This window comes from Meleagris gallopavo, chromosome 15, assembly GCF_905368555.1.
Source record: "Meleagris gallopavo chromosome 15, MGAL_WU_HG_1.1, whole genome shotgun sequence".
Lineage (NCBI taxonomy): Eukaryota > Metazoa > Chordata > Aves > Galliformes > Phasianidae > Meleagris > Meleagris gallopavo.
Genome location: NC_139418.1, coordinates 943,073 through 969,386, shown reverse-complemented (window position 1 = coordinate 969,386; position 26,314 = coordinate 943,073). Strand labels below are relative to the sequence as shown.

General features: G+C 52.4%; 2 protein-coding genes and 1 pseudogene across 2 annotated transcripts in view; all 3 read right to left on the bottom strand.

Annotated features, from left to right (window-relative positions):
- LOC100546766 (protocadherin alpha-C2-like) overlaps positions 1–7,392 on the bottom strand; it is a 102,323-nt gene extending 94,931 nt beyond the window's left edge. The window contains exon 1 of the mRNA XM_085236822.1: positions 3,953–7,392. Coding sequence (XP_085092948.1) covers positions 3,953–6,487 — 2,535 coding nt within the window. The 5' untranslated portion in view covers positions 6,488–7,392. The remainder of the gene's footprint in view (positions 1–3,952) is intronic.
- A 33-nt stretch (positions 7,393–7,425) lies between these two features.
- On the bottom strand, positions 7,426–15,154 carry LOC146543292 (protocadherin alpha-5 pseudogene; annotated as a pseudogene).
- LOC146543291 (protocadherin alpha-5-like) lies at positions 14,613–25,411 on the bottom strand. Its single transcript, XM_085236827.1, has 2 exons — positions 22,344–25,411; positions 14,613–21,993 (listed from the first exon to the last, which is right to left on the bottom strand). Exons 1-2 carry the CDS (start codon positions 24,882–24,884, stop codon positions 21,904–21,906), a joined length of 2,631 nt encoding a protein of 876 aa, XP_085092953.1. The 5' UTR covers positions 24,885–25,411; the 3' UTR covers positions 14,613–21,903.
- Positions 25,412–26,314: the final 903 nt, after the last annotated feature.

The following is a 26,314-nucleotide window of genomic DNA, read 5'->3' as shown; positions in this document are numbered from 1 at the left end:
CAGATCTCCTTACTGATTCTTCCTCTACATAGCGAAAGGGAATGTTCAGGGAAAAAAGGGCACAGACACTTCAAACATATGACGAGGAACAAGTCTCGCCACAAGGAATGACGCATAGGTTCTCATGTTAATGTCTTACAGCTGAACATTTGGAGGTATTCAGAGAACGCAAACCAGGCAGCATATTGTACTTGATCTCCACTCCAGAACTAATTCTTGCATCTTCGACCTCATGCCATGGTGAGTAGTATCCCCAGTCAACTATTTCCAGCTCGTGGCCACTGATTCACCACGTAATCTACCAAGCATCATCATTTCCCTCGCACAAGACTCTTCACTGCTAAAAACTCCCAGGATCAAACACCCAGGCCATACTTGGTGCTGCTCACATGATCACTGTCACAACACAGGCACATTGATCCATCCCATTGCCTGGTCACAGCTCTAAGCCCCACTCTGATCACGACGCATGGATGTGCAGACCTTCACCTTCCCTCATCACTGGCAGCACCAACAGCTGGGTAGCTGCAGAAACACACACTGTCTGCCAGCCTCTTCCCAGCAGCAGGAACTGCACTCTGAACGTTCTGCACCTTCTAAGAAATGTCATGTAGAAACTATAAGCAGAATTACATCTGACTTCTTACAGATTGTGGCATTAGTACTGGCACAGCTGAGAATAACTTACTCAGTACTTGAGGGAAACATTCATCAGAGAGTAGACAGCATTCTGCACCTCACATCCCATTACCAAACACATTTCCTACATCAGCCAGGTGCTAGAGCAGGAGACTGCATCTGGTGGAGGAAGTGCTCACCCCTTTGCAACAACATGGTTTTAAGGCACACAGAAATAACCACATTCTTTTTATCTGCACTCACGAGACATAAGAAAGCCTGGCACCACAGGCATATATTGAAACAATACTGCAACATCCTCTACAGTTTCCCGCTTTAACAAACACTTGCCTAGCATGGAAAAACTGTTCTTCCATTACTTCTTATACCTTTGTTTGTTATTCCATAAGTCTCCGTTTCAAATTGCTTACATCATACATAGAAATAGAACACAGAATATGGTTGTGTTACGTCAACCTCTCTGGAATCTCCTTATGTTATTAAAGTGATAAAAGTGTAAAAAGAAAAACAGACGTACGCCAATGAAAACCACGTATCAGGACTATTGCTATGAAGGATCACTAAAAAGGAGGACACTGTTTCTGATGGCACAAACTTGGTAGACACCAGCACGATTTGCCAAAAGCAGAGATGTGGCAAGTAAACACAGCTTCACGGGTGTGTCCACCAACAAGAAAACACCACCATATAATATGGAAGAAAAAAATGGACTTCATTTCACAATGCTCCATCTGTGCGACTCCTTCTACCTAAGCAGCAAGTGTTCATGCTCAGAAAAAGAGGATTGAAAGCCCAGACTGCACATCGCTTCTAAAACAGGACTACAGTGCAGAATGATTCTAGGAAGGAAAACCAAGACTATACAGAAATTGAAATAGCAAGGTGGAAGTGAGTAAGCTATGGAACTGCAGGACAGGGAAGGTGTTGAATTCTCCTCTTTGGCCATAATCAGACCTCGAATGGATGAGGCCCTCAGCAGTCTACCTCACTCACATTCAGCCTCACACACAAGAGCCAAAACACACAGGACATCATAGAACTCTCCTGGGATCTCGCTGATCCATTACTCAGACATCACAGAATTAATTACATACAGCTAAGGAAAGCCAAGAGGAGCAGAAGAGATTCATGACCAGAGAGAGAGACATATTCAGAACATCTAAAGACAGCGTAGTGTAGTCACGTCAACACAATGAACTACCGCCAGATCTGGAAGGCCTCCCATTTCTTACGGCCCCGGGTAACCCAAACCCCACTCTGAACAAAGGATACAGAAGACAAGCAGCCTCTATTCCAGCTTCTACTCCCCTTCTCAATCCAGCATTGACACTGCCCTTCACTGAACCATCCCACCAATCACAGCTAGTAGTCCAACTGCACCAAACAAACTGGTGTCATATGCACAGTGCCTGGCTAACCTTCTGCAGATAACCCTCAATGTTTTGCAATGCTTCTGCAAATTCAAATGCAGACATTACACACTGCTAAGCAAAGGAATTTCTAATATTAATGAGTAAGGCATATTTATGTTTCATCTGAACTGTATAGGTGGATTTCCAAGGATCCCCTTTTCACTTCTGATTTTATAAATGCCACAGGTGCTTTGGGAGGAGCTACAGCTACAAATGCAAACATTGAAAAAATATCCTTAGAGGTTAGAGTACATCCTGCCAGAACACGAGTCTACAAACAGAAAACTCTCCAGGCACAACTGTCACCTTGCATCACATCTTCTTCAGTGGACAATGAAAGAAGACAAAGAGAGCATTTTTGACAAAAAACTATAACTGATAACAACAGTCAGGGCCAATGATGGAGAACACTACATGCTGGACTGTTGCCTCAAGACCGACCCTTTGTGATTTCAGACATTCAGCAGTCCTACCTGGAAATACTGCACACTGTCAACTAACAGAATTACTAGCATCAACATTGTGATGTATCAAATCAAAAGAGGCACCGATTTCATTCAGGGAAGGAATATCACTACCAATGAAAGCCCCGTGCCGAGCAGCAGAAGCAGAACTTAGATAAACACAGCCCTGTGCACTAACAGCTCCAGAACCTACAATCACCTTTGAAAACCACAAATGGCAATGAGATATGACAGGATACAGCCCAAAACTTGTCCCCACCAATAAATAATGGCAAAAATAATAAATTAAGCAGAAAGCAAACGATTCTCATTGGAAATGTTCCGAGTGCTAACTCTAGAAAACTCTAGAAAAAAGTGTTACACTGCACCATGTCCTCTCCCAACATTCGGAACAAAAATTCATTGCTTTGCATCATTTCACCTGATGCAAAAGAAACATACCAAAGCAACATCTCTGTCAGTACTCTGAGGTCATCAACTGGGACTGCAAACCTCTCTCAGAGGGAACAACAGAGGCATTGCCAAGAATTAGTACAGTGTGCAGGTTTGGATACAAGAAAAGACCATCATCACCTTCCTACTTTCATTATGACTTTGTCAGATGAACCAGTGTAGACGGATATATACCATGCACAAAGAGAATACTGAAATAGTAATCAATGTACTGCATCGTGCCTCTTGCAAGGCAGAATCAAAGAAAAAAACAGTGCTGTTAAAAGCAGAATCATACTCCTCCTTAATGAAAGAAGAGGAAAGATCCCGGTGGAACACCACTATCAGAATGACCCTTTGTATCCAGCGGTCCTCCAGCGTTATGCACTATTAGAATCAGCCTTGCTAGAATTCATGTCACAGCAACTCTGAGCAAGTTATTTTATTCCATAAAAGGAAAATTCCAATACAAAACATAAAACCTCAGAATAAACTTCCAGATCAACAATTGAGGAGCTCCGGGATGGACAAAAAAGTATATGCAAATGTAAAATAAATGTTTTCACACAATTTCCACAATGGGCTGATAAACGGAACAACAAAGAATGGATGCAAGTTGAAATGGAATACAATCCAGTAGCGCTTGCCGTAGCGATTTTAGATTTAAAAAGTTGGGTGAAAACGAGCAAGACAACATCCCTCTTGTATCAAAAGAATAAAATCCAACAATATTCAAGCATAACATTATGAAGAGAAAATTGCAAATAAAAAACTCTTGCAACAAATATGTCAACAAAGAGAAAAAAAGCTCCCAACAGGTACTGCTTTGAAACAGAGACACAGAGCAGTGCAACACAGCTGTCAGAACTTCAAACCTCTGCACAGAGAATGAAACACAAGAAAGGAAAGCAAAAAAAAAAATAGGAACAAAAAAAAAAGAAGGAAAAAAAAAGCAAGAAAGGAAGGAGGGAAACAAAGGACGAGTGGCCCGCAATAGCCACTGACCGTGTCCAGCAGAGAGGGCGGCTCGTGCGGCGTCTCCTTCGGCGCGGGGCCGGGCGGCGGCGGGCAGTTGGGGCTGAACACCATCAGGTCGCTCTTGCCCGCGCCGTCCGTGGCCACGCACAGGCTCCGGCTCTGGCGCTGCGAGTACGACCAGCTGCCCACCTCGCTGGCGCACACCAGCGTCGCCGGCCCGGGCCCCGCCGGCACGGCCGCCCGCGGCGCCCAGCGCCCGGCCCCGTACAGCACCGCCGCCAGCACCAACACGCTCGACACCGCGCAGATGCCCGCCACCAGCCACACGTTCGTCGCCGCCGCCGCCGTCGCAGATCCGCCCTCCGCGCCCGACACCGCCCAAGGCCCCGCCCCCGCCGACACCGCCCCCGCCCCCGCCGCCGACACCGCCGCCTCGCCGCCCTCCACCAGCGACACGCTCAGCGTGGCCGTGGCCGAGCGCGGCGGCTCCCCGTGGTCCCGCACCACGATCAGTAGCCTCTGCCGCGGGCCGTCCGCCTCCTCCAGCGCCCGCGCCGTGCTCACCTCGCCGCTGTACAGCCCCACGCGGAACGGGCCCTCGCCCCGCGGCTCCCGCAGCTCGTAGCGCAGCCACGCGTTGTAGCCCGAGTCCGCGTCCACCGCGCGGATCTTCGCCACCACCTGCCCCGCCGGAGCACCCCACGCCGCCCGCGCCCACAGCGACCACGACGGCGACGACGCCGAGCCCGACGAGCCCGACGAGCCCGGAGAACCCGCCGAGCCCGACGCCCGCGAGCCCGGCTCCGCCGCCGAGCCCGCAGCCCACGGCCCCGGCCCGCCGCCCGCGAGCGGCAGCAGCTCCGGCGCGTTGTCGTTCTCGTCCACCACGAACAGCTGCACCGTGGCGTTGCCGCACAGCGGCGGCTCCCCCGCGTCCACCGCCCGCACCTCGAACTGCAGCACCTGCAGCTCCTCGTAGTCCAGCGGCCGCAGCGCCCGCACACGCCCGCTCTCCGCGTCCACCGACACGTAGCTCGACGCCGGACGCCACCCCGAGCCCGCGCCCATCCCCGCGCCGCCCTCCCACACCGAGTAGCTCACGCGCCCGTTGCCCGCCTCGTCCGGGTCCCGCGCCCACAGCCGCGCCAGCTCCGCGCCCGCCGCGTTGTTCTCCCGCGCCAGCACCGTGTACACGGCCTGCGCGAACGCCGGCGCGTTGTCGTTCACGTCCGACACCGGCACCCGCAGCCCGCGGCTGGCGCGCAGTGGCGGCGCCCCGCCGTCCTCCGCCCGCACCTCCACCTCGTACTCCGACACCCGCTCCCGGTCCAGCGCCTCCCGCAGCACCAGCGAGTACGAGCCCGCGAACGTCGCCACCAGCCCGAACGGCGACGGCGGCCGCACCGCGCACCGCACCCGGCCGTTCGGCCCCGAGTCCCGGTCCGACACGCTCAGCAGCGCCACCACCGTCCCCAGCGCCGCGTCCTCGGGCACCGGCACCGACAGCGACGTCACCCACACCTCGGGCGCGTTGTCGTTCACGTCCAGCACCTCCACCACCACCTTGCAGTGGCCCGACAGAGGGGACCAGCCCTTATCTTTTGCCTTTACGTGCAGGTCATACAAAGGAACTGTTTCATAGTCCAGGGGAGCCGTGAGTCTGATGTGCCCGCTATTTGCATCGATAGTGAAAATGTCAGAGGCAGACGGAGGATTAAAAGTATCGATTTCATAAATCATCTCACTGTTAATTCCTTCGTCCGGATCTGTGGCATTCACTCTCACCACCAGCGTCCCCTCTGCTGCGTCTTCGGACAAATCCACTTTATACACCGACTGGTTGAACTGCGGCGCGTTGTCGTTCGCATCCAGCACCGAGATCACCAGCTGCACCGTGCCCGTCAGCGCCGGCCTGCCCCCGTCACTCGCCGTCACCACCAGCCGGTGCTCCGACAGCGACTCGCGGTCCAGAGGTTTTCTGAGCACCAGGAACAAAGATTTAGTACGGGAATCACTGGTTTCTTCCTCTATACTAAAGTGGTCGGAGGGGCTCAGTGTATACGAGAGCTGCGCATTCGATCCGATATCCGCATCCGACGCGCCCTCCAGAGGAAACCGCGACCCAGGCAGCGAAGATTCTGCGATGCTGATGTTTTTGGAGGCGGCGGGGAAGCGCGGCGCATTGTCGTTGATGTCGGTGACCTCCACCTCCACGTGGAAGACGCGCAGCGGCCGGTCCAGCAGCACCTCCAGGCGCAGGGCGCACGGCGCGCTCTTCCCGCACAGCTCCTCCCGGTCCAGCCGCGAGCTCACCACCAGCGCCCCGCTCGCCCCGCTCACCTCCACGCTCGCCCGCCGGCCCCGCGACACCAGGCGCAGCCGCCGCGCCTCCGCCTCGCCCGCCTCCAGGCCCAGGTCCTGCGCCAGCCGCCCCACCACCGTGCCGGCCTCGGCTTCCTCCGGCACCGAGTAGCGCACCTGACCGCCGACCAGCGCCCAGGCCGCCTGCAGCACCAGCACCGCGGCCCCCCAGCTCCACCGCGCTGCTCCACCGCCGACCATCGCCCTCAACGCCGCACCGCTCCTCTCTTCTCCGCGACACGCACCTCCCGACCCGCCTGCTCCAAACCCTCCGGCCGCGCTCGCCCCCGCAATCCTTCCTCACGGGACGCGCCTCCTCCTCTCCGCCGCTCGCTCTTGCTCTGCCTTCTTTTCCATGGCACCGGAAGGTGTTCCCCTCCCTTCCTCGGATCGCATCGCGCGTTCCTTAGCTCAGAGCGCCATCATGTGGCTCGCAGAGGGAATTTCCTATCGATGCTTTTCTGCGTATCCCGCTGGATTCATAAAATCAGCGAATCACAGAATTCTTCGCGTTGGATCGGACCTCTGAACGCCGCATAGTCTAACTCATCTGAGATGAACATGAAGACCCACAGCTAGATGATGTTGCCCAGGGCCTGATCCAGCCTCTTCTTGAAAGTCTCTAGATACGGGGCATTCACCACATCATTGGGCATCCTGTTCCAGTACCTCATCTCCCTCACTGTAGATGTTCCACCCCGTCGTCATTTTTGTGGCCCTCCTCTGTACACACTTCAACAAGTCTATGTCTCTCTTGTACTGAAGACTGCACAGTTGGATGCAGTACTCCAGGAGAGGCCTCACCAGTGCAGAGTAGAGGGCCAGGATCACCTCCATCACCCTGCTGGTCACACTGCTTTTGATGCAGATCAAGATACAGTTGCTTTCTGGGCTGCCAAGCCACAATGCTGGCTCATATCCAGCTTGCCACCCCCAACGTCTTTTTTTGGCAGGGCTGTGCTCAATCCTTTCATCCCCCACCTTGTACTGGTAATAGGAGTTGCCTCGATCCAGTTGCAAGATCTTCCCTTTAAATTTGTTGAAACTCATGGCATTCACCTGGGCACCACGTTCAAGCCTGTCTAAGTCCCTCTGATTGGCATCCCATCCCATCCATCCCATCACCACACGCCACGCTTTACGTCACCAGCAAACCTACTGAGGATGCACCCGACCCCACTGTCCATGTCACTGATGAAGATATGAAAGACTATCAGTCCCAGCACTGATTCCTGGGGGACGCTCTATTTGTTACTGGTCTTCATCCAGACATGGATCCATTCACCACCACTCTCTGGACTCCATCCTGCAGCCAATTCTTCATCCACTGAACAGTCCAGCCATCAAATCCATATCTTTCCAATTTGGATAGAAGGATGTTGTGGGGTACCATGTCAAAGGCCTTACTGAAGTCAAGATAGAAGACATCAGTGGCTCTTCCACTGTCCAGTAATGCAGTGACACCATCACAGAAAAACACTTGGTTGGTTAAGCAGGATTTGCCCTTGGTGAAGCCCTTGGTGAAGCCATGCTGATTCTCCCAGATCACCTCCCTGTCTTCCATGTGCCTTAGCATAGCTTCCAGGAGCACCTGTTCCATGATGTTCTCTGGCACAGTGGTGAGACTGACAGGTCGGTAGCTCCCAGAGTCATTCTTTTTACCCTGTTTAAAAAGGGATGTGATGTTGCCTTTTTTCCCAGTCACCAGGGACTTCACCTGATTGCCATGACTTTACAAGTTTCATTGAGAGTCGACTGGCAACTACATCAGATAGTTCCCTCAGGCCTCTGGGACTCGCTTCGTTGTTATCATTCTCTACTCCTTATGCTTCACATATACACATATATTCACATACACATATTTTTTGACTGAGCACTTACCTGCAGCACTTTTCACTGTTCTAGATTAGAGCGTATCTTTTTATTTACAGTGAGGTCCAACTGATCTTTCGCACTTGTTTGTCATGTGAAATAGGTGTGCCATGACAGGCATTGAATGTATCTGTTGGTTAGCTATCTCAGCAACAGTAATTGATGTTCCACTCCTAGAAACCTTCTGATCGAATAGAATTCTTTCTAATGACACTCTCTATTCACATGGCCTTCTTTATATTTTACAGGAAAATAAGCATCACTTTTAGCCTAACTACAGTGAAGCAGAGATCCACAGGTGATTGCTCTATGTCTTCAAAAGAATTAGCGAGAGGAGAAAAGTGGGAAACACATCCCCTTCTTTCACTCATGGTAAATGCTTCTCCTACCACTTGCTTCTTTTTTGGTTTCTGAAGTTACAATCATAGAAGAAGCATAGAAGTTGGAAGGGATCCACAAAAATCATTCAGTTCAACTCTCCTGAGGTGAACAAGGACACCTATAGCAAGATCAGAGTGCTCAGAGTCAATCCAGCCTGACCTTGAATGTCTCCAGGGACGGGGCATCCAGTACCTCTCTGGGCTCCTTGAGCCAGTACCTCACCAACATTACTGCAAATAATTACTTCCTTACATCCAATCTAAATCTCCTCTTGTCTACTTTGAAATCATTTCCCCTTATCCCATCACAACAGATCCTGCTAAGGCGTCTGTCCCCATCTTTCTTATATCTCCCCTCTACATAAGGAAAAGCCACTGTCACGTCTCCCAGGCCTCCTCTTCTCCGTGCTGCACAAACCCAGCTCTGTCCTCTGTGTTCCATTCTTGGGATCATTTTTATGGCCATCCTCTGGGTGCACTCAAACAAGTCTGTGCCTCTCCCGTGCTGAGCACTCCCCATCTGGATGCAGCACTCCAGGTGGGGTCTCACAGCACAGAGCAGAGGGGCAGATCCCCTCCATCGCCCTGCTGGCTGCGCTGCTTTTAATGCAGTCCAGAGTACAGTTGGCTTTCTGGGCTGCCAGGGCACGGTGCTGGCTCATGTCCAGCTGCTATCCATCAGTAGTACCACTCCTTTTTGGCAGGGCTGTGCTCCATCCTGTCATCATCCAGCTTGTACTGTTAGTGGCAGTTACCACAACCCAGGTGCAAGTCCTTACTCTTGGCATTGTTGAACTTCATGAGGTTCTCCTGGGCCCACTCAGTCTGCCTGGGTTTCTCTGGGTGGTATCCCATCCCTCTGGTGTATCAACCTCCCCTTGGAGGTCACCTGCAGTCTACTGAGGGTGTACACAATCTGACTGTCAATTTAATAAGTGAAGAGATTAAACAGCTCTGGTCCCAGCAGTGACCCCTGAGGGACACCACTCATCACTGATCTCCATCCAGATAAGGAGCCATTGAACATGACTCTCTGGTTCCATCTTGCAACCAGTTCCTCATCCCTCAAATGGTGCACCCATCAGATCCACACCTTTCCAATTTGGACACAAGGATATTACAGGATACTGTGTCAAAGGCCTTACTGAAGTTCAGTTCAGCCAGTGTAAAAAAAAAACGTAAAGTTAAACACTTCATCCTCCTTCATGTTTGTATCTGAACTACATTGCTCTAGCACAATAAACGGCATGCTCATCTCCCTGAGGTAGCATTCAGACACACCACATTTCCTATCCCAAATCCTTCCACACAGAGCACAGTGGAAGTTCAGACTCAGAAGATGAAGCGTGGTCCTCCTCTCCTGTGATGCTCCTGAGTAGAGCAGCTCAAGCAAAACACCACCAGTGATTTCTGGCAGACACTGCACCAGTTGGGCACCACAACTTTCATCAACATGTTCCAATCACATTCAGAATGTAGCAGAACATGTTTTGTTCTGCATTACTATTCTTTCCACCTAGGGATTTTCTGTGATCTTACACCATGATCACCCAAACTCACAAACAGAGAAAAAAATGCATCGTGCCCAGTTAACAGATGTTTTGTTGACTTTTCCAGGTACAGGCAGATGGGTTTGCTATCATTAAAGGCAGGGATGCTACAAGTACAACTGCACAAGGCACAATATTTTGCAGGTTCATTTAGCAAATGGAAGGAAGGGTCTGGATAGAGATCAACATCTTGATCAGCACATAGATCCTGGGACAGACCTTCTATCAACAAAGCCACAAAGCTCACTCCACACAAGTCCAGGAAGAAAAGGTGTTCAAGGAGGCTATATATGTATTTCTTCCACTTACCCACTCGGTGAGTTCATCCACTTACCTGGAATATCTAGATCTACTCAGCCTTCACGCTCGATTCATAGGCATGAGAACAGAATGTAACAGACAGCAAAGAATCACAGCTTTATTTTCAGGTATCGTAGAGATGCGCTAGAGTCTAAATTAACTTCCTCCAAAAAAAATGAAGAAGGATGTTTTAATTGGAAAAACATCAGCCAAAGAGAAAACAAGCCAAGAATACAGGACTCAATGTCCCTTCTCCTGTATTTGTGTAGCCGTCTGCACATCACCTTCACATTCACTGAGCAGTAAATGGTCCCACAATGCATGAGATCTGGCCTTTGCTATTGATAAAGGTGTTTCTGTATGCAAAGAAACAACTGAATGATCCAAGATAACCGACACTTCGGAAGAGTTGTTTCAGGCTTTCTCATGTCCAGCACACATGGAATTCTCTTCTTCTGCAGACATTAAAGCAAATTCTCAAGCATCATAACACACAGCACAGTAAACACAGATGAACAAAAGACTTCTCCATTACACACTCTGAGAGAGTTTTTTATTGTCAAACTACTTAGTTTAGTTCATCCAACAGCAGTGAGTTCTCCAAAAAACACACAGGTGCCTGTAAAGGATTTCTCACACGGAAAAAGAATGCTGAGCTATTTCAGAATTTGCATATCTCTTCAAATTCTAGAACAAACTACGCTACAACAGTCCATGCTGTCTTCACCAAAGCCAAGTATAAAAATGCACAAATCTGGGAAAAGTACACAAGGACTACACTCACCAAACAATGTCTCCTAAGAAATTACTTGTAAGTCCAGTACTAGGCTGACATGCACGGAAGAGATCTTTACCAAAACTGCTCTCCCCACTGGTACACACATGATCACCAAAAAGCTCCACACCTACAGGCAATTCCCACAGCATATGTACTCCAGTCAAGATTTAGAAAACCAAAAAAAAAAAAGAAAAAGAAAGTAAGAAAAAAAAAAGCACAACTAAGCAAAAATGTATAGCTGTCTCTCAAACACATATTCTTTGGATGTGAATGACTTACCTGTAATGTCAGTTGCTGACTACTCACAGAAAGAACACTAGGGAGAGTGTAGTACACCCTGGCACACGTCTGTCAGAAAGGAAGTAAGAGGGAGACCAGACGGCTAATGACTTTCTCTCAGTGACTATCTCAGCACACTAGAGTGGAAAAGTCAGACACCACACTCAAGGCCAACTACTCGAAGGTCTGCAAAATGACAGTAGCCAGAACTCCGTGCACTACATCTCATCCACTGTCACCCACATATTTCTAAGAAAAACAACTGAGTGGGACATTCTTCTAGCAGGAGAAAAGAAGACCCCATTCCATATCACTGAAAAACAAGGCTTGCCAAAATATGGAATACAGAGGGCATTTGTTCCCATCCCAAGCAACAAAACAAACACAGAGAAGACTGCAGTGAAGTTCAGACAATTCAGCCAGAAACACCAATCTTGGAAAAAACTCCTTCTTTGAGCAAAAAATGCCATATTCTAACACAAGAGAATAAAAGTGCACATGGCAGATGTCTTCAGAAGCAGAAATGCCACATGCGCAACAAGGAGTGAGGAAACACAGAATTTGACTGTAGAGGGCCTAGAGAAGCCCAGCCCACTGCACAGATGGACCTGCTGTCAACAGTCACTGGGTTGATAGGCTTCCTGTGTCCCAACAAAGACAGCATCTGCTGAGATACTCAAGATCAGGAAGGCTCCAGTTTCTTAAAGCCTCCTGGCAACTCCCACTCCCCGATCCCAACACGGATTCAGAAAACAGTAAAAACCTCTCATTTGTGTTTACTGACAAGCTCTGCAGTTCTCACCAATGATGAGCTATTCTCTCAAGAACAGGGATTTAGAAATAAACTCAACATTCACTGGAGAAAAAGCCCCAGCTCTACCGGGTGCTACAACCACATTCTCCACCAACATCTATCAGAAATGCATCTCCCACCAGAACGTTGATTTTGACATGCACAGAACCTCCCACTGACGACAGAAGCAAACCCGACAAAACCCCATCAACGGTGCAATATGCAGAGAACCTGGCAAACTCTATGCAGATCATGCCAGGTGATTTATAACGAATCGAACAATTGTTATTAAAGTACACATAGTTAAACGAAGGTATTTATGCTGTTACTCATAGACACAGAGAAGGAAGAAATAAAGGGATAAGCGGCACTGACCGTGTCCAGCAGAGAGGGCGGCTCGTGCGGCGTCTCCTTCGGCGCGGGGCCGGGCGGCGGCGGGCAGTTGGGGCTGAACACCATCAGGTCGCTCTTGCCCGCGCCGTCCGTGGCCACGCACAGGCTCCGGCTCTGGCGCTGCGAGTACGACCAGCTGCCCACCTCGCTGGCGCACACCAGCGTCGCCGGCCCGGGCCCCGCCGGCACGGCCGCCCGCGGCGCCCAGCGCCCGGCCCCGTACAGCACCGCCGCCAGCACCAACACGCTCGACACCGCGCAGATGCCCGCCACCAGCCACACGTTCGTCGCCGCCGCCGCCGTCGCAGATCCGCCCTCCGCGCCCGACACCGCCCAAGGCCCCGCCCCCGCCGACACCGCCCCCGCCCCCGCCGCCGACACCGCCGCCTCGCCGCCCTCCACCAGCGACACGCTCAGCGTGGCCGTGGCCGAGCGCGGCGGCTCCCCGTGGTCCCGCACCACGATCAGCAGCCTCTGCCGCGGGCCGTCCGCCTCCTCCAGCGCCCGCGCCGTGCTCACCTCGCCGCTGTACAGCCCCACGCGGAACGGGCCCTCGCCCCGCGGCTCCCGCAGCTCGTAGCGCAGCCACGCGTTGTAGCCCGAGTCCGCGTCCACCGCGCGGATCTTCGCCACCACCTGCCCCGCCGGAGCACCCCACGCCGCCCGCGCCCACAGCGACCACGACGGCGACGACGCCGAGCCCGACGAGCCCGGAGAACCCGCCGAGCCCGACGCCCGCGAGCCCGGCTCCGCCGCCGAGCCCGCAGCCCACGGCCCCGGCCCGCCGCCCGCGAGCGGCAGCAGCTCCGGCGCGTTGTCGTTCTCGTCCACCACGAACAGCTGCACCGTGGCGTTGCCGCACAGCGGCGGCTCCCCCGCGTCCACCGCCCGCACCTCGAACTGCAGCACCTGCAGCTCCTCGTAGTCCAGCGGCCGCAGCGCCCGCACACGCCCGCTCTCCGCGTCCACTGACACGTAGCTCGACGCCGGACGCCACCCCGAGCCCGAGCCCGAGCCCGCACCCATCCCCGCGCCGCCCTCCCACACCGAGTAGCTCACGCGCCCGTTGCCCGCCTCGTCCGGGTCTCGCGCCCACAGCTGCGCCAGCTCCGCGCCCGCCGCGTTGTTCTCCCGCGCCAGCACCGTGTACACGGCCTGCGCGAACGCCGGCGCGTTGTCGTTCACGTCCGACACCGGCACCCGCAGCCCGCGGCTGGCGCGCAGCGGTGGCGCCCCGCCGTCCTCCGCCCGCACCTCCACCTCGTACTCCGACACCCGCTCCCGGTCCAGCGCCTCCCGCAGCACCAGCGAGTACGAGCCCGCGAACGTCGCCACCAGCCCGAACGGCGACGGCGGCCGCACCGCGCACCGCACCCGACCGTTCGGCCCCGAGTCCCGGTCCGACACGCTCAGCAGCGCCACCACCGTCCCCAGCGCCGCGTCCTCGGGCACCGGCACCGACAGCGACGTCACCCACACCTCGGGCGCGTTGTCGTTCACGTCCAGCACCTCCAGCAACAGTTTGCAGCGTCCCGACAAGGGAGGAATACCGTTATCTCTTGCTTCAAGGCGAAAATCGAACGACTTAACTTCTTCGAAATCTAAGGTACCCGCTGATCTAATCTCCCCCGTCTGTGGGTGGACAGCGAATAAGTCTTTCATTTTCTGAGGAATTGTGGCGCTAAATGCATAGGTTACTTCGCTATTAATTCCTTCGTCCGGGTCCGTGGCTGCCAGCTGCGCTACCAGCGTCCCCTCCGCCGCGTCCTCCGGCAGCTGCACTTTATACACCGACTGGTTGAACTGCGGCGCGTTGTCGTTCGCATCCAGCACCGAGATCACCAGCTGCACCGTGCCCATCAGCGCCGGCCTGCCCCCGTCACTCGCCGTCACCACCAGCCGGTGCTCCGACAGCGACTCGCGGTCCAAAGGTTTCTTCAATACAAGATCAATGGTAGCTTAGTCTTTATCCTTAGATTTCATTTCCAAAGCAAAGTGTTCGGAAGGGCTCAGTGTATACGAGAGCTGCGCGTTCGATCCGATATCCGCATCTGACGCGCCCTCTAGAGGGAAACGCGACCCGGGCAGAGAAGTTAATTCCGCGATGCTGATGTTTTTGGAGGCGGCGGGGAAGCGCGGCGCATTGTCGTTGATGTCGGTGACCTCCACCTCCACGTGGAAGACGCGCAGCGGCCGGTCCAGCAGCACCTCCAGGCGCAGGGCGCACGGCGCGCTCTTCCCGCACAGCTCCTCCCGGTCCAGTCGCGAGCTCACCACCAGCGCCCCGCTCGCCCCGCTCACCTCCACGCTCGCCCGCCGGCCCCGCGACACCAGGCGCAGCCGCCGCGCCTCCGCCTCGCCCGCCTCCAGGCCCAGGTCCTGCGCCAGCCGCCCCACCACCGTGCCGGCCTCGGCTTCCTCCGGCACCGAGTAGCGCACCTGACCGCCGACCAGCGCCCAGGCCGCCTGCAGCACCAGCACCGCGGCCCCCCAGCTCCGCCGCGCTGCTCCACCGCCGACCATCGCCCTCAACGCCGCACCGCTCCTTCTCTTCTCCGCGACACGCACCTCCCGACCCGCCTGCTCCAAACCCTCCGGCCGCGCTCGCCCCCGCAGTCCTTCCTCACGGGACGCGCTTCCTCCTCCCCGCCGCTCGCTCTTGCTCTGCCTTCTTTTCCATGGCACCGGAAGGTGTTCCCCTCCCTTCCTCGGATCGCATCGCGCGTTCCTTAGCTCAGAGCGCCATCATGTGGCTCGCAGAGGGAATTGCCTATCGTGCTTCTCTGCGTCTTGAGCTGGATTTATTCCGAATTCTTTTATTTTTCATTCTTTACATATCAGTTTACTTCTTTTCTTTTTCTTTTAATTTTTTTTTCTCCGTCTTTTTTTTTTTTTTCCCACCCGAAGATGGCTCCTCCATAATCTTCTGTGTTCTCCTTCTGTGCAAGTGCATAATATCTTTGGAATGCAACGGGTCATCAATTGTTCATTCTCGTTTTCCAATTAAAGTGGGTGAGCTATGAAATGTATTGAGTGAATTCGTTGGTTAGTGGAGCTGATCATACGAATATTGGCATCATTGTTCTCTTGTTGTACAACAAAGTTTTTTTTCAACCATGCTCTATTCAAGTGTCTTTCAAGACATCTCTTGCAGCAAAATAACTTGAAAAGCCACTTGTTCCAAACAAACTGTGAAGCGATGTTGCACAGCCTGGTGGTTCATGTTTTAATAGGATGTAGCACAGGGAGGCACATGGAATGACATTTTTTTCTTCCACTCGTGTTCATAGAATTAGGGAAACACAGAATTGCTGGGCTTCGAAGCCACCTCTTGAGATCACTGAGTCCACCCGCCATGCTTTGGCAGGGTCCCCACAGCAGATTGCGCATGTAGGCATCCAGACATGTCTTTAATATCTCTAGAGAAGGAGACTCCATAACCTCTCCGGGCAGCCTGTTCCAGAGTTCTTGCCCTTGGCAACAAAGAAGTTTATCTTGTGTTTGAATGGAATTTCCTTCTGTTCCAGTTTCTAGCCATTGACATTTGTTCCATTATTGCTCACCAACAAAAACAGTCCATCCCACTGACTTGTTTGACACACTTTAGATATTTATAAGCAGTGATTAGATTCCCCCTTCAGCCTTCTCTTCTCCATGCTGAACAGATCCAGGTCTCTCAGGCTTTCTAAGTACTGGAGATGCTCCATGCCAATAATCATCTTTGTCATCCTCTGCTGGACTCTTTCTAGGAGATCCCTGCCTTTTTTGAACTGGGGAGCCCAGAACTGGACACGGTGCCCCAGATGTGGTCGCAGTGGGGCAGAGCAGAGGGAATGGATCACTGTTCCTTTTAATGCAACCTATTTGCTCATGACCAAACTGATGGCCACCAGGACAGAGGTTGCTCAGCTTTGCACAGCTTCTCTCCAGCAGGTCAGCTCCAAGTGCGTTTTGATGCATGCGGTTATTCCCCCAGGTGTGAGACTCTAAGCTTGCTCGTGTTGAACCTCTTCAGGTTCCCCTATGTCCAACTTGACAGTCTGTCCAGGTCTCCTTCAATGGCAGCACAGCCTTCTGGTGAGTCAGGAACTCTTAGCAGCTTTGTATCATCAGCAAACTTTCTGAGAGTAGAGTCTATGCCTTCATCCAGATAAGTAAAGAAGATGTGGAGTGAAACTGGATCCAGCACCTAGAAACCTTTCAAACATGATAGAGAGTGGTTTGGTGGTCATTTCTGCCAGATCTCTCATCACTTGTGGATGCACACCATTGGGCTCCAGGGATACTGTTGTGAAGTGCTCAAAGGTAACAGATTGCTGAACAAGAACAAACTGCGAGTACTGACAGTAAATCATCACTTCCCTGCAGATAAAACCTATGAAGAGCTAAGATGAAATGCACTGAACATGGGTGGGCAGAAATGTAAACACACTGTCTTATTTTCAAGATGTTTCCTTCAGACAAGATAAGGGTTTGGCATCTATGGATTATTTGTTTTTATGTGCATTTAAGATTTCAATTTGTCCTCAGCATTTGCTGCACACGTCTTGGTGGACAAGCATGCTAGACCCAGAAGCTAAAAGTTACCATTCTTCTCTGCCCTGTCACTGAAAAGCAAGAAAAAAAGAAACACCACCTACCTACATAGCTCTCTTCTGACAGCCTTTACAGCACCACCTACACTGCACAACAGCAGCAGTCAGGCCAAGGTAGACAGCAACTCGCATCATCATATCTTACAGCTCAAAACATCAAAGATGGCCCAGGGTCAAGCAACATGCTTCTCTTTGCTTTCGTGCTCCAACTTATCACTGATCCATGTGTAAATCTGCCACTTCAGTACTGAAGACTGTCAGGCTACATGGAACAGTAATGATGGCTAAAGTCCAAATCCATATGTACTCCCCGATGCCAGTGGAGTTTGATTTATACCATATGAGTTCAAAGTGAAAATGTAATGATGTATTCCTTTTTCTTCTACAAATTTGTATTTTACCTGAATTGGCATACACAAGACTACCAAAAGGCTAAAACCAAAATTGCATAAGCCCAAGAATAAGCACTCCAACATATAAATACCCCAACAACACAGTGACAAAATGTACGGTCGTCTGCTGATTGCGTGTTCTTTTAATATGAACAACTTACCTATAGTATGGCTGCAGTAGTTGCTCCTCATTAAGAAAAAGAACACTATTACTGGTCAGTGCACAGTGCTCCCTGGAACACATCTATCACAATGGAAGCAACAGGGAGACTTGAAAGATAATGACATTCACTCCATCAAAACCTCAGATCACAAAAGTAGAAAATACAACCCCAGACTCATGGTCAGTGCTCAAAGGTGTGCAATCTCACAGCAGCCAGAAGCCAGCACACTACACCACATCCTCTCTCACCAATGTATTTCCAGTGTAAGAGAAGAAAAAAAGCAGAGTGAGATTTATAAAGCGGGAGAAAAAAACAGAAAGGTCCCATATCATTACAGTTAAACATACGGTTTGCTTCCTCAACATACAGGAGCGCTTCTTTCCAACCAGGGGAGAAATATCAGCGGAGAGAAGATCACAGGGTACAAAGAACTCAGCTAAAATCATCAACACTGGGAAAAATTCCTGTATGAAAAAGATCATTCCACATTCAAACACAAGTGAATAAAGTCACATAAGGAAGATGACTTCACAAGCAGGACGTCACAAGTACAACAGCAAGTGAGGACACACAGAATCTGATTGCTCAGGGCACCAGATAGGCTCATCACATCTCACAGATGGCCTTGTTGTCAACAGTCGCTTGGTGGAAGGCCTCCCCATGTCCCACTGAGGGCAACATCTGTTCTGCAGCTCTCCTTACTGATTCTTCCTCTACATAGCGAAAGGGAATGTTCAGGGAAAAAAGGGCACAGACACTTCAAACATATGACGAGGAACAAGTCTCGCCACAAGGAATGACGCATAGGATCTCATGTTAATGTCTTACAGCTGAACATTTGGAGGTATTCAGAGAACGCAAACCAGGCAGCATATTGTACTTGATCTCCTCTCCAGAACTAATTCTTGCAACCTCGACCTCATGCCATGGCGAGTAGTATCCCCAGTCAACTATTTCCAGCTCGTGGCCACTGATTCACTATGTAATCTACCAAGCATCATCATTTCCCTCGCACAAGACTCTCCACTGCTAAAAGCTCCCAGGACCAAACACCCAGGCCATACTTGGTGCTGCTCACATGATCACTGTCACAACACAGGCACATTGATCCATCCCATTGCCTGGACACGGCTCTAAGCCCCACTCTGATCACGACCCATGGATGTGCAGACCTTCACCTTCCCTCATCACTGGCAGCATGAACAGCTGGGTGGCTGCAGAAACACACACTGTCTGCCAGCCTCTTCCCAGCAGCAGGAACTGCACTCTGAATGTTCTGCACCTTTAAGAAATGTCATGTAGAAACTATAAGCAGAATTACATCTGACTTCTTACAGATTGTGGCATTAGTACTGGCACAGCTGAGAGTAACTTACTCAGTACTTGAGGGAAACATTCATCAGAGAGTAGACAGCATTCTGCACCTCACATCCCATTACCAAACACATTTCCTACATCAGCCAGGTGCTAGAGCAGGAGACTGCATCTGGTGGAGGAAGTGCTCACCCCTTTGCAACAACATGTTTTTAAGGCACACAGAAATAATCACATTCTTTTTATCTGCACTCACGAGACACAAGAAAGCCTGGCACCACAGGCATATATTGAAACAATACTGCAACATCCTCTACAGTTTCCCGCTTTAACAAACACTTGCCTAGCATGGAAAAACTGTTCTTCCATTACTTCTTATACCTTTGTTTGTTATTCATAAGTCTCCGTTTCAAATTGCTTACATCATGCATAGAATATGGTTGTTCTACGTCAACCTCTCTGGAATCTCCTTATGTTACTAAAGTGATAAGAGTGTAAAAAGAAAAACAGACGTACGCCAATGATAACCACGTATCAGGACTATTGCTATGAAGGATCACTAAAAAGGAGGACACTGTTTCTGATGGCACAAACTTGGTAGACACCAGCACGATTTGCCAAAAGCAGAGATGTGGCAAGTAAACACAGCTTCACGGGTGTGCCCACCAACAAGAAAACACCACCATATAATATGGAAGAAAAAAATGGACTTCATTTCACAATGCTCCATCTGTGCGACTCCTTCTACCTAAGCAGCAAGTGTTCATGCTCAGAAAAAGAGGATTGAAAGCCCAGACTGCACATCGCTTCCAAAACAGGACTACAGTGCAGAATGATTCTAGGAAGGAAAACCAAGACTATACAGAAATTGAAATAGCAAGGTGGAAGTGAGTAAGCTATGGAACTGCAGGACAGGGAAGGTGTTGAATTCTCCTCTTTGGCCATAATCAGACCTCGAATGGATGAGGCCCTCAGCAGTCTACCTCACTCACATTCAGCCTCACACACAAGAGCCAAAACACACAGGACATCATAGAACTCTCCTGGGATCTCGCTGATCCATTACTCAGACATCACAGAATTAATTACATACAGCTAAGGAAAGCCAAGAGGAGCAGAAGAGATTCATGACCAGAGAGAGAGACATATTCAGAACATCTAAAGACAGCGTAGTGTAGTCACGTCAACACAATGAACTACCGCCAGATCTGGAAGGCCTCCCATTTCTTACGGCCCCGGGTAACCCAAACCCCACTCTGAACAACGGATACAGAAGACAAGCAGCCTCTATTCCAGCTTCTACTCCCCTTCTCAATCCAGCACTGACACTGCCCTTCACTGAACCATCCCACCAATCACAGCTAGTAGTCCAACTGCACCAAACAAACCGGTGTCATATACACAGTGCCGGGCTAACCTTCTGCAGATAACCCTCAATGTTTTGCAATGCTTCTGCAAATTCAAATGAAGACACTACACACTGCTAAGCAAAGGAATTTCTAATATTAATGAGTAAGGCATACTTACGTTTCATCTGAACTCTATAGGTGGGTTTCCAAGGATCCCCTTTTCACTTCTGATTTTAAAAATGGCACGGGTGCTTTGTGAAGGTACAGCTACTGATGCAAATACTAAAGGAACATCTAAAGAGGTTCAGTACATCCTCCAAAACACGAGTCTACAATCAGAAAACTCTCCAGGCACAACTATCCCCTTGCATCACATCTGCTTCAAAGAACAATGAAAGAAGAAGAGGACAGAATTTTTGAAAACAAACTATAGCTGATAATAACGCAGTCAGGGCCAACGATGGTGACTACTACATGCTGGACTGTTGCCTCAAGAACGATTCCTTGTGACTTCCAGACATTCAGTACTCCCATCTAAAGATGCAGCACACATCACCTTATAGGATTTGTAGAGTCAAGAATGTGACACAGCAAATCAAAAGAGGCACTTATGTCTGTCTGGGACAGAACATCACAAGCAATGAAAGCCTCGTGTCCAGCTGCAGGAGGAGAACTCCAATAAACACAGCCCTGTGCGCTAACAGCTCCAGAACCCACAATCACCTTTAAGAACCTCAAAAGTCAATGAGAAGTCATAACAGGTTACAGCCAAAACTTGTCCCACCAATAATTAATGACAAAAATAATAAATTAAGCAAAAACCAACCCATTTTCATTGAAAAGATTTTGAGTGCTTACTCTAGAGAAAAGTGTTACAGAAGTACCCCGAGGCATCCCCTCTCCCAACATTTGGAACAAAAATTCATCGTTTTGCATCACTTCACTTGATGAACAAGAAACATACCAAAGGGACATCACTGTCACACTCTGAGGTCACCAGCAGGATACAGAAAAAGTCCGTAATTATTTTCTGACATTCCTACTATCACAACTCTGCCTGACGATCTAATGGAGATGGAGACACACCATACTCAGACAGAACGCTGAAGAAACAATCAATATACTGAAATGTGTCTCTTGCAAAGGAGAATTGAAGGAAAGAAACGGACCTGTTACCAGCACAATCACACTTCACGTTATTAAAAGAAGAGGAAAGTGCCCGGTGGACCACCACTACCAGAATGACCCTGGGATGTCGAGAACTCCTTCAGTGTTGCACACTATTAGGATCAGTCTTGGCAGAAGACTTGTAACACAGGCAGCTCTATGCAAATGACTTTATTCCACCAAAGGAAAACTCCAATACGAAACATCAAGCCTCAGAAAGAAGTTCCAGATAAACAATTAAGGAGATCAGGGATGGACAAAACGGTAGATGCAAACGTAAAACAAACATCTTCATACAATTGCCACAATAGGCCCATAAATAGAACAGCAAAGAACGGATGTAAGTTCAAGTGGAGTAGGGTCCAGTAGTGCTTGCCCAACCTAGGTTAGAGTAAAAACAATGTGTGACAATGAGGAAGACACAACCATTCCTCAAACAAAAGAATGAGATCCAACAAAATATTCAAGCTTCACGTATGGAGAGAAAACTGCAAAAACAATAATACTCTTGCAAGAAGTATATCAAAACAGAGAATGCAAGCCACCAGCAGGTACTGCTGGACATCCACAGCAGTAGAACAGACCTGTGAGAACTCCAACTTGCAGCGTGGATAAAGGAATGGAAGAAAGGAAGCAAAGAAAAGGAAAGAGAGGACAATGGGAAGAAAGAAAAAGGAAGGATAAGAAGAAAGCAGGAAGGAATAGGCAAAAGGCTCGCGAGAGGCACTGACCGTGTCCAGCAGAGAGGACGGCTCGTGCGGCGTCTCCTTCGGCGCGGGGCCGGGCGGCGGCGGGCAGTTGGGGCTGAACACCATCAGGTCGCTCTTGCCCGCGCCGTCCGTGGCCACGCACAGGCTCCGGCTCTGGCGCTGCGAGTACGACCAGCTGCCCACCTCGCTGGCGCACACCAGCGTCGCCGGCCCGGGCCCCGCCGGCACGGCCGCCCGCGGCGCCCAGCGCCCGGCCCCGTACAGCACCGCCGCCAGCACCAACACGCTCGACACCGCGCAGATGCCCGCCACCAGCCACACGTTCGTCGCCGCCGCCGCCGTCGCAGATCCGCCCTCCGCGCCCGCCGCCGCCCAAGGCCCCGCCCCCGTCGACACCGCCCCCGCCCCCGCCGCCGACACCGCCGCCTCGCCGCCCTCCACCAGCGACACGCTCAGCGTGGCCGTGGCCGAGCGCGGCGGCTCCCCGTGGTCCCGCACCACGATCAGCAGCCTCTGCCGCGGGCCGTCCGCCTCCTCCAGCGCCCGCGCCGTGCTCACCTCGCCGCTGTACAGCCCCACGCGGAACGGGCCCTCGCCCCGCGGCTCCCGCAGCTCGTAGCGCAGCCACGCGTTGTAGCCCGAGTCCGCGTCCACCGCGCGGATCTTCGCCACCACCTGCCCCGCCGGAGCACCCCACGCCGCCCGCGCCCACAGCGACCACGACGGCGACGACGCCGAGCCCGACGAGCCCGGAGAACCCGCCGAGCCCGACGCCCGCGACCCCGGCTCCGCCGCCGAGCCCGCAGCCCACGGCCCCGGCCCGCCGCCCGCGAGCGGCAGCAGCTCCGGCGCGTTGTCGTTCTCGTCCACCACGAACAGCTGCACCGTGGCGTTGCCGCACAGCGGCGGCTCCCCCGCGTCCACCGCCCGCACCTCGAACTGCAGCACCTGCAGCTCCTCGTAGTCCAGCGGCCGCAGCGCCCGCACACGCCCGCTCTCTGCGTCCACCGACACGTAGCTCGACGCCGGACGCCATCCCGAGCCCGAGCCCGAGCCCGCGCCCATCCCCGCGCCGCCCTCCCACACCGAGTAGCTCACGCGCCCGTTGCCCGCCTCGTCCGGGTCCCGCGCCCACAGCCGCGCCAGCTCCGCGCCCGCCGCGTTGTTCTCCCGCGCCAGCACCGTGTACACGGCCTGCGCGAACGCCGGCGCGTTGTCGTTCACGTCCGACACCGGCACCCGCAGCCCGCGGCTGGCGCGCAGCGGCGGCGCCCCGCCGTCCTCCGCCCGCACCTCCACCTCGTACTCCGACACCCGCTCCCGGTCCAGCGCCTCCCGCAGCACCAGCGAGTACGAGCCCGCGAACGTCGCCACCAGCCCGAACGGCGACGGCGGCCGCACCGCGCACCGCACCCGACCGTTCGGCCCCGAGTCCCGGTCCGACACGCTCAGCAGCGCCACCACCGTCCCCAGCGCCGCGTCCTCGGGCACCGGCACCGACAGCGACGTCACCCACACCTCGGGCGCGTTGTCGTTCACGTCCAGCACCTCCAGCTCCACGCTGCAGTGCCCCGACAACGGAGGCGTCCCCTTATCTCCAGCCTCGATTTCCAGTCCATACGACTGAACATCTTCGAAATCCAGTGTTCCCACTGTTCTCATTTCCCCTGAAAGTCTATCGATAACGAATAATTCTTTCATTTTCTCGGGAATTGTGTCGCTAAATGCATAGTAGATTTCCCCATTAATCCCCTCATCTTTGTCTGTCGCTGTTAGCTGCAGAAAAACAGTTCCAGCAATGGCATCTTCTGGCAGCTGCACTTTATACACCGACTGGTTGAACTGCGGCGCGTTGTCGTTCGCATCCAGCACCGAGATCACCAGCTGCACCGTGCCCGTCAGCGCCGGCCTGCCCCCGTCACTCGCCGTCACCACCAGCCGGTGCTCCGACAGCGACTCGCGGTCCAGAGCTTGCGTTAACACCAGGGCAATGGAAGCTTTGATTTTGTCTTTAGATTTCACATCCAGAGCGAAGTGCTCGGAGGGGCTCAGTGTATACGAGAGCTGCGCGTTCAAACCGATATCCGCATCCGACGCGCTCTCCAGAGGAAAACGGGTACCTGGCATGGTGGTTAATTCCGCGACGCTGATGTTTTTGGAGGCGGCGGGGAAGCGCGGCGCATTGTCGTTGATGTCGGTGACCTCCACCTCCACGTGGAAGACGCGCAGCGGCCGGTCCAGCAGCACCTCCAGGCGCAGGGCGCACGGCGCGCTCTTCCCGCACAGCTCCTCCCGGTCCAGCCGCGAGCTCACCACCAGCGCCCCGCTCGCCCCGCTCACCTCCACGCTCGCCCGCCGGCCCCGCGACACCAGGCGCAGCCGCCGCGCCTCCGCCTCGCCCGCCTCCAGGCCCAGGTCCTGCGCCAGCCGCCCCACCACCGTGCCGGCCTCGGCTTCCTCCGGCACCGAGTAACGCACCTGACCGCCGACCAGCGCCCAGGCCGCCTGCAGCACCAGCACCGCGGCCCCCCAGCTCCGCCGCGCTGCTCCACCGCCGACCATCGCCCTCAACGCCGCACCGCTCCTTCTCTTCTCCGCGACACGCACCTCCCGACCCGCCTGCTCCAAACCCTCCGGCCGTGCTCGCCCCCGCAATGCTTCCTCACGGGACGCGCCTCCTCCTCCCCGCCGCTCGCTCTTGCTCTGCCGTCTTTTCCATGGCACCGGAAGGTGTTCCCCTCCCTTCCTCGGATCGCATCGCGCGTTCCTTAGCTCAGAGCGCCATCATGTGGCTCGCGGGGGGAATTGCGTCTCGTGTTTCTCTATTGCGCCAAATTCGCCTCACCTTATTTTTTCCGTGTTCCTTTCCTCATTCCTTGCACTTCACTTGTTTCAGACACCAATGGAGTTTTTCTGTTCTGACTCCTTGCTCCCATCAGTTTTCACCTCTTTTATTGACCAGAGGCTCCAATCATCATTCGCAGTCGTGTTCCAAGTGAAATTGCTGTGCCTTGTAATGTATTGAATTCTTTTGTCGGTTAACAAGACAGTTCTTAGAACGGCCATTATTGGTGTTTTTCTAGTAAGAAATCTTTCTGAATAGAGCGTTTTGGAAAGCATGCTTTGTTCACATACCTGTTTCCTAACTCTCTTGTATTAAATGTACGCATTGACTGTAGCAGACACACAGGGAAGCGGAGCTTTAAGGGCCACTGTAAGTCTCACAAGGATTAAGCACAGTGAAAAGAGTGGGGAACAGATTCCCTTTTCCACTTCTGGCTCATGTGTACTCCTCAGTGAGCCCTTCCACGGGAAAATGACCGTTCACCAATTCCTGCAACGGGGGGGAATTCCCTGCTGACAATCCATGCTGCTAGCAGTGTAAGGCTGCAACGACCTTGCTGTGAGGTGCTCAAAGGGAAGGGATGTGAAGTGAGAGAGCGCTCTCCAAACACTGCTTAGTCACCACTTCTCTATGGAAGGAGCCGTTAGAGGAGGACATGAGAGGAGATGCACTCAGCACGCCTGGATGCTTCTGCAGGACGAAGTGCCTAAGAGTTGGGGTATTGCCAGCCTTCCTGCTACAGCCTACTGCTAGTTCATGCAGAAATAACACTGCTGAAGGCAAGCCTGCTTCTGAAGAACAGCAATGATGCCTTGAATCCATATTCAAATCTGATTCCTTGCTGTCCACTGGGTTTGGTTTGTGCCTTCTGAGTTTTACCAGTGTAAAATGTGTCTTTATATCTTACCTGCATTGGTACAGACGTGATCACCAGAATCCTGCAAACCTAGAGGCAATAGCCAGGCCATATGAACTCCATTCTATGAAAACAGACAACTACTGAACAGTAGAAAAACATATCTCCATTAATCCATCACAGGGTCTTTTTAAGTGCAATGGATTTGCCTTGTGATATCAGTGGATGCATGTTCCCAAGAGAAACATGATCATGGCATTGTGTGCAGAGCTCCCTGGTGCACACCTCTCA

Coding starts and splice junctions, on each gene's coding strand:
- LOC146543291 (XM_085236827.1), bottom strand. CDS start 24,884: ATGGTCGGCGGTGGAGCAGCGCGGCGGAGCTGGGGGGCCGCGGTGCTG. Junction 21,994..22,343: donor CGTCCTCTCTGCTGGACACG/GTCAGTGCCTCT, acceptor ACTCTAACCTAG/GTTGGGCAAGCACTACTGGA.